Source organism: Mytilus trossulus, chromosome 7 (assembly GCF_036588685.1).
Source record: "Mytilus trossulus isolate FHL-02 chromosome 7, PNRI_Mtr1.1.1.hap1, whole genome shotgun sequence".
NCBI lineage: Eukaryota > Metazoa > Mollusca > Bivalvia > Mytilida > Mytilidae > Mytilus > Mytilus trossulus.
In genome coordinates, this window is record NC_086379.1 from 28,825,900 (window position 1) to 28,839,683 (window position 13,784).

At 32.3% G+C, this 13,784-nt stretch overlaps 1 protein-coding gene across 2 annotated transcripts; it reads left to right on the forward strand.

The window, feature by feature from the left end:
• Positions 1–205: 205 nt before the first annotated feature.
• On the forward strand, positions 206–11,308 carry LOC134726945 (uncharacterized). 2 transcript variants are annotated; one of them, XM_063591343.1, is made up of 6 exons: positions 206–302; positions 2,558–2,790; positions 3,686–3,850; positions 8,677–8,742; positions 10,912–10,973; positions 11,229–11,308. In XM_063591343.1, exons 2-6 carry the CDS (start codon positions 2,562–2,564, stop codon positions 11,235–11,237), a joined length of 531 nt encoding a protein of 176 aa, XP_063447413.1. In that variant the 5' UTR covers positions 206–302; positions 2,558–2,561; the 3' UTR covers positions 11,238–11,308. The 2 variants fall into 2 exon arrangements, with proteins under 2 accessions (XP_063447413.1, XP_063447412.1); XM_063591342.1 differs by having other exon boundaries at positions 235–302; positions 2,555–2,790.
• The last annotated feature ends 2,476 nt before the right edge of the window (positions 11,309–13,784 follow it).

Genomic DNA, 13,784 nt, shown 5'->3' on the forward strand with positions numbered 1-13,784 from the left:
ATTTCCGAAGAATAAAAAAAATAATTTAGTTTTAACAAAAATAATGTTTACATTACATATTTAACCTTTCCTATGTCACATTTAGCATTTGTTTCTCTAAAAATATTTCATGGAAAATAAATATGTATATGTTTTTTTTTATATATATAACTTCTAACAAAGCATTGATTTTTCAACATGTTATGTAAAATCTGATCCAGGTTCGAAATATGATCCCTACCTACTTCTAACATCTGCAAATCAAAATATTGAACCATATACAGCAACAGCTTGTTGATTGTTTCAAGTGGAGTCAAAAAGTGGTAAGTGTTTCTACAAGAATAAAATGATTTATTTATTGCGCTTCTTCCGTTGGCATACATTTCACGCACATTCAGGACGAGAACAAACTATGAAGTAATTAAAATAACGTTTTACTTTTGTAAATTTGAACCCTCTTCACAAGTTATCACATTTAAACGATCCCATTTTGACTACACGTACACATATCAAAAAGAAATATTATTAATGTTATTTTTTTTTTAAATAAGGGCATATATTATACAGACGTCTTCTTAATGAAAAATCATCATTCAATAAACAATTTTTGTCTTGAAACATTAATGTAAACTTATTTCAAAAGAGGTAAAATATCATGGTTGTTGAAATACATTTACATTTTAGAATGCATTTTAGTTTATTGGAATGTGCTGAAACCGTAGTTGAACTTTGAAGTATCAACTTTTAACCATATTCAATAAACATAACCTTTTAAATACTTAGTGCATCCGTTATTCCATGACACTTCAATCTAAACGTGAAATAAAGGGATATGTGAATACATAGAAATGTAAGGAGCTTTATGAATATAATAAACATTTACACTGCTAAATCTATCCAAGAACAACTTTTATTGTGGGACGCTCAAATATAAAGTATGAATACGTGGTTATGTAAAGGCGGTGGGCTTAGAATATACCTTAAAACGACCAAATACACACCAGAACAACTTTGTCTGAGGGACGCTCAAACCTAACCTTGAAATCCAGGGATGTATGAATACGTAGTAATTTAAGAACTGTATAATTAGAAGATACCTTAAAACGGCTTAAAATATCTGAGAACAACCCGAACTTGAATACATAGAAAATTACGAGCTGTATAATCAAAACTGATTTTAAAAAAGAGAAAAATCCACCTTAAAACAAGTGAAAAAAACTGAGAGAGTTTGGACCTTAGTTTCTATATAAGATGTTAGTCTATCAAACTGGAGTTTTGGATTAGTATGTTATGAATCATGGCATGTAGTAATTTCGAGCATGCATTTGTAACTAGTAGAAGAATATCATCATAATTTTCATGATAGTTTAAAGTTAAATTAAGTTGCACAAGACATGACAATTTCACCGACATCAAATCATACGTGACTTCATACTTTTAACATGTAAGAAATCATGGTTATGTTTATGTGCATTTTGTGATGTATTTTGAAAAATCCTCTGATATAATACCGCACATATATGTGTTTATCACGTAAATTCCTTTATGGGACGTATTATCGTGTACTGCTTTATATACTTTATTCATATATTATATTATAGACATTTTAAGAGTATGAGTGGGTAGATATTTTGAGATAAAAGATCATCACAAAGTATCTACCCACTCTAAGTCTGTATTAAACATGAGTCTTTTTTGGAATATTATATCAGAATTAATTGTTAGTTTAAAGGTCCCGCAATATGTACCTCTTAGCTATATTTGAATAAATACCACTTAGGTGAAAATGAAGAGGTTTTCCACACATAACCTTACGTAGATTTATGCCAACCCTGGTGACACTAAATGTTACCTGCATCAATGTGCTTCAAACGAGAGTTAGTTATTACACCCTTATCAGCCAATTCAATTGTATAATTATCAATTATCGAAGTATAACCCACATTCACAAATAATTACATGTCTGTATCTGTAATGTTGCGGATGTCAATGATCACTCATCGGAGTCTACATTTTATAAATATTTATTTTTTATCATTCGTTTTAAAGATATTTATAATGAAAATAGTTTTTTTCATACTGTAGACTGAGATGAAAGAGTTGCAAAATACAATGTGTTTGCTTAAGTTTTAATTTCAGTAACAGGACAACAATTTTATATTTTGCCCATTTTAGATGATGTAAAGAATAGGTCATTGTATTGAGTCTGATACAATGTTTCGCTACGTTTAACAGTTGAAACCCTATACACATGACTTTTAGTTTGTTTTAAAAAGTCCTTCTGTCTGAGATTAAGGTCCCATTTTTATAACACATGTAATTTATAATCACAAGAGTGGACATGTTAAGAAAATATTTTTCACAAAAAACTTTATTTTTCTAAATACATAACCTCAATTATGCACATTAAAAAAATAGCCCGCATGACAAATATATGTATCCGTTTTATGTTTGCAAATTAATGACGTTAGTTACATTCACCCACATCACAATTACGGTATATCAGCTTATCTTTAACTAATCCTTAATTATCTACTTATTATATGTATATATAATAATTTGAATTGTGTTTTAGCAGAAAAATGACAATTTTCCCTACTTTACTGACTATAATCATTTTCGTCGAGTGTCAGATGGTATGTACTAATGAAGTTCCAGATATTCGACAGATGTCTGACACGAATGAAACAGAAAACAAAAAAATAAAAGAAATTGATTCTATAGAAAAGAGATCTATATCAGAGGATACGTATAGCACGGACGTTACAAGTCGAAGTCGAACAGGGGAAAGGTCGGTAAATGCTGAAAATGGTGAGTGAGAAAAAATATACATTACTGATGTTCATAGCTTATATATATTCAATGTATATCGCATAATCGAAAGAGTGTCTTAAAATATGGGTTCATATGAATAACATGAGAATGTATCGAACATTTGCCAGGATAAACAAATAATTTTAGATCAGTCAATTGGTGTATAGTTCTAGTTTTGTTAGATTGAACGCTTACATGAAGACAAATTAACAATATACATGTTGTATGGCTTATTTATTTGTAAGATTTGAATAAAATAATTAAAAAAAAATTAAGAACTTTTAGAATAACATGTTTTTGTGACAATGTCAGGATACAATTTTTAATACATGATCAAAATATATGGTAATAACGAGACAAATGTACATGTAGCTGTGATGCTTGACACTGAACAAAAATCACCATTTTTCGTTTGTTTTATATATAGTGAAATTATTAGAATTCATTATAGACCCCCAAAAATACAGTAGAATTCATTTATGTACGATAGTCGAGCAATTGACTACTTACTACTTTGTGTGACTGGAAGGAGCCAATTTGACTACTTCTTTCTCTCCTTTGTTTTTTGAAGGAAGAAGGGGAAGTGACTTTTGCTCATTCGCTGCGTGGGGACGGAAGGCACTGGAACACTTTCTACTCTGTAATTTGTTTGTTAGAAATGAGAACAAATAATCTTTAATTTCGTAGTACGCGGAAGGAAATCAATTGTTCTACCTGCTTCTGGTATGTGGGAGAATGACGGATTTTTTATTGGCCTCTTCGTATTCAGGGACATGAGGGAAACGGACTACTTCCTCCTTCGCGTGTGATTGAGTATCTGCTATATCATTTTTATAATTGTATTCCTTATTTCATTACAATTAAAATCAGATAAATATATTTTCTCGTATAGCCGGAATAAGGATAGAAAGACAAGTAAAAAGGGCTACAATAACAGAATTGGAAGACCAATTAAATGTTGCACGAAAGGAAAACAGAGCTCAAATAAAGGCATGCGGCGAAGAACATAACTTTAAGCCGTTTGAACAATGCAAAAATTGTTATCAGAACTGTGGAGGTATGTTTTACTCTAATGTCATTAGTATAAGTACGGTGACGGAATAGTGAAAAGGCGATTATTAACAGAGTTTAATTTCACTTTAGGGTATACGGCTAAAAATTGATATACATCTAGAGAAATGATTTTACTTTAATTTTAGACTGGTCGTCAAAAAGTCGTACGGTGCAGTTTTTTTTAATTTGCCGTTTTGTTAGCAAAAATGACATGCAATGTGGACTCTACAAGGCATGTAATTTCGGCCATTTTTTTTAAATCGTTACCAAATATATGTATTCCGTATAGGATTTGAATAGCACGTATAATATGTTATTCATTAAGCAATAAAAGTAACATTATAAGTTTTTTGTTAAATAAATATGAAGATACAAAGTTCTAAAACTTTGGACATTTTGTCGCTTCACCGGATTTCAATACTTTGCAAAAACGCACGCAACTTTAAATTATGAACTAATTTATACAACGTGAAAATTCAGCAAATACTCTTTTCAGTGACATAATTTTTTATCATAATAAATTTAACAAAAAGATGTAAAATAGCATTCAAAATATTCACTATTAAAATACAATCTTACTTAATTTCCGGAAAGTCGTGTCAGGTACGGGTGATCTGATATTATAAACCTTATTGATTTTGAACTTCGAGCGCACCATATGTTCGATTACTATATAGCAATTATCACTTGATATTACTTGTATTTGGTCAAAGTTTTGGGTATTAGATATTTTTGTTTGTTGTTTGTTCAATTTTGAGGTTGTGTTTGTTAGGTTTGATTTATTTAAAAGGAATATAAATTATTTAGTTGAAAGTTATTTTTAGAAATTGAGGTCTGGCCTAACCCCAAAAAGATGGCACAACAGGGAAGTCCGTTGAAACTTGGCCCAAGTACTGCAAAGCGACTGAAACCAAGTTTTATATTAGAAAAATGTGTAATTTACCAGAAAAGCAGTAATGCAACAGTAGTTTTATTTACACATCACAGAAAATCGCGGTTTATTGCTGCAGCTGGTTAGCGTAAAGATGATATTTACTTAAAGGATTCCTTTTTGACCAAGGTACAATAGTCGTTTGTCTAAAAAGGGCGCCGATGTTACAGTTGTAGCATATCCTCCAATTATAGACTAAACCGAATGATATGACCACAGTGTATACTGCCATGAAGAAATGTCTTGACATGTCTAATGATGCTGGACAGGATTACGCTATTCAAACATTTGACCAGCAACTCTATGCAATCGCACAATAAGTCAAATGGTCGAAGCCTGACATTTTTAATCGCCATATTCTCAGGCTTGGTGGTTTCCACAGTTTGTCGTGTTTCTTAGTCTCTATTACTTCGATCAGATACCATCTGCGTTCTGGAATGTGTTGTTAGAGTTCCATACAAGTATATGTGATCAAACGGACCAAGACTCAGACATTAAAACTAGACTGGAAAAGTTGTTTGAAGATCATGTACAGCCTCTTATTGGTCTGTTCAAAGAATGGGGTCACGATGCATCACCTACTTTCAAATTTTGGGACATGACATGTTCCTCGTTGCCGTTCAAATTATGTTGTCAAATGTACGAGCAGAACTATACAAGGTAATTGGTCGGCAGATTTAAAGTCTTCGTCCAAAATGCTGCCCTATTTTTACATTACCAACCGTACAAATTACTCTAGATGGATGCCTGTATATATTCTTGATATGCTCGAACTACCAACAGAGATCGAACCAGCTTTTAAACTAGGGGAGTTTTCTAACAGACAAAAGCAAGGCACATTCAATTGCACATTTGGAGTGATATGGGCACTGAACAAGCAATAATAACTCATTTGAACCAAACCATGACTGACCCCTTTGATATAGATGCAGACCATCCTTAATTAATAATTATTAATATCTCTACAGGCATGCATGCTACTAGAGAAGTTCAGGATTCTTTCTGTAGTAGATGAAGGAGAAAATATGTGCAGAAAATATGTTAAGAGTGCGCTTTCTTTAGACCTATCCGGAAGCTTCTATAGTCCTATTACCAAGTTCAAATTGAAAACATTTCAACATATAAACGCTAAGACAACCCTTAAGTGTTAATCTGTCGAAATTATAACTGGCCATATAAATCCAGAAATTGATTTTGGACGTGCTCTGGTTTTAGCTAACATCAGTGATGATGTTACTATTGAAATTATTCTCTCACTTCCACTTGGGCCTATCCCGGTTTCTTTGTTCCATGAAGATGGAACAATGAGAAAATCGTGTAAATCAGATCTAGTAAACCAGTTTGAAAATGAAGTCTCGCCGGTTCTTTCTTTGCCAGATTTTGATCCTTCGTTGACAATTTACATTAGAGACGGTATGGCTATAGTTCAGTGCATGGATGCAAAGGAACATAAAACCTTTGGAGATCTTGCTCTTGCCTATTGCAATTATTTAGCAAGTTGTTTTACAAAAGCACAAAAAGTATACGTAGCTGAAGTTTTTGATCGGTATGATGTAAAACACTCCATTAAGTCAGCTGAAAGAGAGCGTCGTACCAAAGTCACTGCTCATGCAAATGTGTTTCAAGTAATTGAAGGTAGAAATGTCCACGACTGGAAGAAATTCCTTTCTGTAAAATAAAATAAGCAGGCTCTCATTAATTTTTTTGGTGACTTCCTGGTCAAGTTCATTAAAAGTAATCCTCTATTAGTGCTCCCTGGACATTTCAGTGATCTGTACAATTTATGAGATTCCGACACAGAGACTGCCATATCACGCTCTAGACGGTTTGTGGCAAGACTTTACGACCAAAAGCAGAAATATGCATCCTGCCATCAGGACATTAACAAACTTCGAGTTTAGTTTGCTACAAGCAAGGATTCAAGTCTTGTCAGATTGCCACCCTCTGAAGCGGCGCTTCGACAGCATATCCTTAGTGCCTCATTTCAGACCAAAATTTGGCATGCTTCTTGTGTTGCAAAACCACCCCTCCCTTCATTATTGGAATAGGGATGGAAATCATTCAAAGATTCATTGCACCCTGTCTACTTTGAAGGAAACATGTCAGCAGATTTTCTTCATGACCTCGTGTGTTCGTGTAAGGGAAAGTCTTAATGTAAAAAGTCGTGTTTGTGTCGACCAAAACCTTGCATGTACCGACTTATGATCCTGCCAAGGATCAGAATCATGCAAGAACGTTCATACACATGCCCTAACAGAAGAGGTTTGAGAATAAATTTTATTTGACAGTAAGGCTAGCACATTTGGTGCGATTTGCAAATTGAATGTGCATTTCTGATACCTTTATTAAAAATCTAAAGTTTTCACACAGTTAAATGCAGTTCTAGTAATCCAAAATACGTTTTACAATTGTGTATATGTTCTGCGCTGGCTTGTGTTCCTTGTAATGCATAGTAGAACATATAAAAAGTTTTTTGAAAGCCACATATCAGTCTGTGTTTATAGAGTTTGTTGTCAATTGGGCGTCTACCAACCCTAATCTAAGTGTACAAAACTTATTTGTTTAGCTTATATTGGGTAATAAAAGATATTTATCTTAAAGCAGACATGTTTTTTCGTATTTTATATTCATTTATTACAGTTTTGATGCTAGTAATAATGATTGTTTCGAAAAAATACTTCTTTTTTAGTTAAAAATCATCCCCCTTTTTTTAAAGGGGTGTTTCACTTTATCGAAACAGTTTATTTTAGAATGATTTTTTAATTTTTGGGTGAAAAATTGAATGAAAAAACAGAACCCATGCGGTTTTGCTAAAAAAAATATGCGATAAGGTATTTTAGTTGCTATCTAATATCCATTGCAATTATGTATGGAAAATGGTGTTTGACCTTTGATCTCGATTTCTGAAAAACGGCACCATATTTAGTTTTGACGACCAAATTAATTTTAAAATACATAAATTTTCGATTCGAATGATATATGATACAGCCGTATACCATTTTTGACGATTAAATTTTTAAAATGTTCACTCTGGTCACCGTACTATATAATATTGTCATAATAAACTCATCATAGAAACATGGATTCAAATTTTATATATACGCTAGACGCGCGTTTCCTCTACAAAAGACTCACCATTGACGCTCGAATCAAATATAAATTAACTGTTTACAAAACATCGATTTTTTTGTTAAATACTTACGCTTTTTTTTCACCCCAGGAATAGATTACCTACTCTGTTTTTGGCAAAATGTTTGGATCACAATAATCTTTTACTTCGTACTTTATTTGGCCTGTTTAACTTTTTTTTTTTCGAGCGTCATTTAAGAGTCGATTGTAGAAGAAACTCGTCTGGTGCAAATATAAAATTGTAATCCTGTTATCTGATGAGTTTATTAAAAGGTTTTTAATTTGGTAAGTAATGTTTGTTAGATGTATGATACAAACTTATAATACAAAAAAATAAACACATTACATCATTAAAACACTATGCGCTAATAGCAAGTGAGATTTTATAAAAATGTTTCCCATAAATCATAGTGGCAATGGCAACATAAAGCTAACGCTTCGTCAGTAGATTTATCTACAAATGTTAAATGAATGTTAATGCAACTGACAAAAAAATGCCACCGACTTATACATTTGTATAATCAATCACACAAACACATATTTCAGACCCACAATCATATCATAAAGGTCCTGAAGTTCGTAGCGTAACCCGTTTTGAAAGATTTTAACACACAATGTTGCATTGTCAGTACTTATTAAGCTTTAAAGGATTAATAAACACCTAGAATTTTACAAACTTGTACTTTTTGTGTATCTTACTGATCAAATTTGATGGGAACTTTTCCTTTTTGTTAAAATTTATTTGGAAATTAATTTACTATTACTTTCAGGTCCTGGACATTGTATGAGGTGCAGAAGGTTGTGCGTACAGGACAAGAACGAATTGAACTCAAAAGGTTTGATAGGAAACATGATTTAATTAATTGCATTTCATTCCTTCCGACTTTGTTTATAACACCACTTTTGGACAGCATGAAATTTCATTGTTGAGTCATATATGTATAATATCTTCAAGTAAGCAAATAAATAATATGAGCGGTTTAAAACAAATGATACTGGTTAAGCACGAAATACATCCGGGACGTCTATATAATAGTTTCATAGGTAACAGGATTATAATTGTATACGCCACACCCGCGTTTCGTCTACATAAGACTCATCTGTGACGGTAATATCAAAACAGTTTAAAAGCCAAACAAGTATAAATCTATGAAAAATTACCATATTGTATATATATATGTTCGACTAAACATCTACATAGTTATCAAAGGTACCAGGATTATAATTTAATTCGTCAGACGCGCGTTTCGTCTACATCAGAATCATCAGTCACGCTCAGATCAAAATAGTTATGAAGCCAAACAAGTACAAAGTTGAATAGCATTGTGGAACCATAATTCCAAAAAGGTGTGCCAATTACGGCTAATGTAAATTAATAAATCTATTCCTGGAATAAGAAAATCCCTAGGTTTTCCAAAAATTCAAAGTTTTGTATTTAGAAATTTATAAAAAATACCATATAATTGATATTCATGTCAACACCGAAGTGCTGACTACTGTGCAGGTGATACCCTCGGGGACGCAAAGTCTACCAGCAGTCTCGATTTCATTCTCGATACCATTTTTCTATAGTAAAAGATGGCTTTAAAAATGATTTAAAAGTAATACTATATTCAACAAATGAGGTTAATCAGATGTTAAAATTATTGACAAAACCTGCAACCAAAAATTTTATAATTTTGCAGTTTTATCTAATGTTTTGATTGTTATACATATTGTCAACTTCAAACTACATTTCATGACAAAAGTCTTGATTTTAGCTGTTTTCCTCATTGTCAACTTCTCATGTCTCAGCTGTAGCGTGTACTGTTCCTTATTGGGTCTATATATTGCAATTGATAAGTTTTGCTCGTGCAAGTTCACATCATACGCAACTGAATTTGTCAGTTTATGAATCACTAGCGACATATTGTCACATTTGTTTTATCCCTAGATCCGGGAATATGCATCTGATCTGTATTTTTTGTTGGTTTGTACTATTCCTATTTGTGACATTATTTTACTGAATGTGGATTTGCATGGAGAATTACAAACTGCATAGAAGAAGAAGCTTACTCCGTCGACCAACATGGTTTCGCTACTTTTGAACTTTATGCGATTAGCTTTTTTTTTTTTTTTTTTTTTTATCTTATTTTGATACACATGCATGGTTTCAATGAATGTTTCATAAAGGCAACAGTAGCATTAAATATAAGAGGAGAAAACGACAAAACAGTTTTTTTTTTCATATTTCAACTATTGATGCATCTTGTTATTAATAGCCCGATTAACAAACCCGAAGCAAAATTTATTTTTCTAACAGTTTGTTTTGATCTAATAACTATACTTAGTTTTATACCAGTCTTCCATTTTCAATCTCAAAATTTGATTGTCTATAAAGGAGAAATACGAGTTAAAAATAACATCTCGGTTTTAATTTGTTATCCGGATTTATTTTCTCTCAATCGATTTGTGACTTTTGAACAGCGGTAAACGTCGGTTGTCTTTATCCATTCACCGTTGAAAATGCATAAGCCTATTCTTATAGACGTTTACGAAATTGTGCATAAAGAGTGTAGTGAAGAAAATATTATAATGTTGGAAGAAAGACAACTTATTTTCATCTACGTGAAAGTAAATACAACTTCTATTATCGTTTATTATTACGTTGCCTTTTGTCGAGCTAAAACTATACCATTAGTACATTTAAGAATTGTGTCTCCTCTCATAACGTCTCTGATATTTTCAAAGATGTGTTTTTATCATGAAACTGTTTTGTCATGTCATGATTAATTTTTGGAAGGTTTTGCACAAGTTATGTTGTATTTTTAAAGCATATTTACCGGACTAAGGTAAATTTTAATTGAGGTGAAAAACAATATTGTTTCTCGTTCTGTGTTCATCAACATTGTCCCTTTGATCTTACACTAATACGTTTAGAGAATATCTTCCAAAATGCTATAGAAACGATTTCTCTAGTAATGAAAAATGGTATTTATGTTGAACTCTGATTTGATCTTTTACAGGCTGTGATATAGACAAAAGTAAAATAAACAATCTAAGAGAAAGGATAAATGTTTTAAAATCAGTAAGTAAAATTATCTTGCAAAAACTAAAAGGTGTAGTGTGATATATTTTTCTTAACCTTAACAGGGCCAATATTATTTCTTTTTAATTAGCATTTCGCGTCTTTAATAATTAATATGTTTTTACAATTTTTTAAGAAATTATGCTTTTTCAATGGTGTTATACATTAAAATGCAAAAAGTATTTAAAAATCATGACCGTTACATTCGGTTGAATTCAAAATACGTTTGTTAAATTCTATTTCTCTTTATTATAGGGAAAATGAGATATCAAGAAGTGAAAAGAGTTACTGTAGTGAGTTTAGACAGTGTAATGAATAAAATCATATGCCTTGAACGTTCATTTATTAATTTTGTGACGACAGTAACATCTACAGCATGTTTCATAGTTGTGAGAAGAAATCATAATTAAAATCTGAAAGTGTCGAAATTCAGTGGTTGTTGTTGGTTTCTGCCCTCCATTTTAGTTTTTGGTCTGTTGTTTTCTCTCTTCAAGTTCATAGTTCACTTAACGGTGTTGGCTTTGTTCGTTTTTGAAGGACGTACATTACTCTAGTTACATCCTCATCCTTTTGAATCTGGTTGACATTTGTCTCATTGTCAATCTCCTAGTTGTTAATTTTAGATGAGAATTAAGTTGTGAAATTTTTTCCAGCTGTGGTCTTTCTATGTAGCAACAGTTGCAAAAAAATACTTGTGTCTTTCAATCGAAGCGACATGTACAAATATTATCACCGATACATGTATGTTCTTCTTGCAGGAACCACAGTTCATCCTCCTATTTCCAAAGTGCAAGTTAGTGTACTTGTCCTTTGGAGTTATTTTGATTTTTGTTATATGTGCATTCATCATGATCTTCGTTCTCTTTGGATTTTGTTTTTTCCTTTGATTAGTTGTTTTCAAGTACAGTAACTCTTTAAGGTTTAAAAGTACATATACGCGATAATTTGATAAAGAACTTTTTTTGTGTATGGAGGATGTGGTGTTCAACAAATGGGTACGCCTTGAGACTTTTTTGAGCTCCCCTTGTCGCCGACTTGTTATTTCATTTAAGATCCAACTTATTTGCAGGAGCTTCTTATTTAGAATGAAACAAAGTTCGCATATCCCTTTAACTTCACGTTCCACTATATCTTAATGTCCTCTCGCAAAATAGATCAACGTTTGGTGACCTTTTACGAGGGTTTCTGTTTATGAGGAAACGTTGACGTCATTCCTTTGAAAGTCAGCTCATCGTTATGGAACATCAGATGACTTCGGAAATGATCTGTTGTTGTTACCACGATCTTCATTTGCTCGATTATGTCATCACCGCATCAGATTAAACACCAGAATTGTGCTTGTTATGCAAAACGGCTAATACCACATGTGGAGCAGGAAATGTTAATCCTTTAGGAGCACATACATGAGTTCATTCCCAAGTGTTTTGTGGGTTTTGTGTTGCTCAACATTTGTTTTTTATTGACTTGTTCGTCTTTCCGTCGTTTTATTCATGACGTTGTTAATTATTTCTCTGACTTATGAGTTTCCCTGTTGTCTTTCATCTCTTTTTACCTACTTTGGTAATGGTATTTGTTATCTTTTTAGAGGTTGTAATTAAGTAGACTTTTGTTTGTAAGGTATTGTGTGTCGATTGTTTGAGTCTTTTGACAAGTTGCTTACATAATAAAACCTTCGTCGGTATTCTTCATTTCTGATGAATACACTTTTTTAATTGTTGTTTGCACGTGCAGTTATTTTTGAGAAGTTTTATACACTGGTATTCTACGTTTTATGATTTGTTGTAAACGCAGTCGCTTATCTTTGTGACGAATTGTATGCGGGTATGCCCATCTTCCTTTTTTTTTATCTACATCTGTGTGTTGTACTTTGTAATGGTCTTTTTTAAGGCTGCACTTGATGTTTGTGATGTTCACTTAGTGAAACGTTATTTATGAGACAACTTTCCATCAGTGACCTAATGACGTAGAAGTTTGAAACAGTAGGTCAGTGTATGACCTTCAACAAAGAGCAAATCCTGTATGGCAAACTATGTTTTCTTTTGTTAATTACACTTGTGAACAAACATACTGATATTCAATGTATAGGGAAATGTGCCATAATGTTGACATTTTTACTCATTAAACTATCTTTGAATACTTAAGAATGGAGTCAAATGCACTTGCCAGAATTTACAGGTAAGCAGAATCTGTACATCAAGACCATCATGTATTATTTGTGAAGAAAGTTGATACGGAATATTTATCAACAAGGTCTTGGTACCTTCCGATGAACTTTTTTTTAAAGGACGAGACGTTCTTTGACATACCCCTGGTTCATCAACTTTCTGCTCAGCAAAGTTAAAAAAATCAAATTCCCTATCATTTCAATATGACTTCCGTGACTCGTATCCAATTTCTTAAATCTAAATTTCATAAAAGCAAAATGGCATTGATTTCTGGATAATCATTATGTATAAAACACGTTTTTGTTATCATCAAAGCAATATCTCTGTTATCAAGGATTTGTAAAGTGACATGTCATGTTCCTGTATATGTATTGTATAGCCTTGCAACGCATGTCTCCAAATCAAGATGAGCATTTTCTAGTCTGACTGCTTCAACTGTCAAAACATTGTGTGGTTTGCAGCGTCCAGTCTATATATATATTATACAACACGTGGACAAAAAACAAAAATTGCATTTTTCAAGTTTCTTCGGTGTTGACATGAATATCAATTATATGGTCATTTTTATAAAACTTTGAATTTTTCGAAAAAAGAATTTTCTTATCCCAGCAATAGATATTAATCTGAGTCGTATCTGGCACAACTT

Excerpts from the sequence above, each read along its gene's own strand:
- LOC134726945 (XM_063591343.1), top strand. The coding sequence starts at position 2,562 with ATGACAATTTTCCCTACTTTACTGACTATAATCATTTTCGTCGAGTGT. Across the intron at positions 3,851-8,676 it reads TTGTTATCAGAACTGTGGAG|GTCCTGGACATTGTATGAGG; the intron begins GTATGTTTTACT and ends TATTACTTTCAG. Across the intron at positions 8,743-10,911 it reads GAACGAATTGAACTCAAAAG|GCTGTGATATAGACAAAAGT; the intron begins GTTTGATAGGAA and ends GATCTTTTACAG.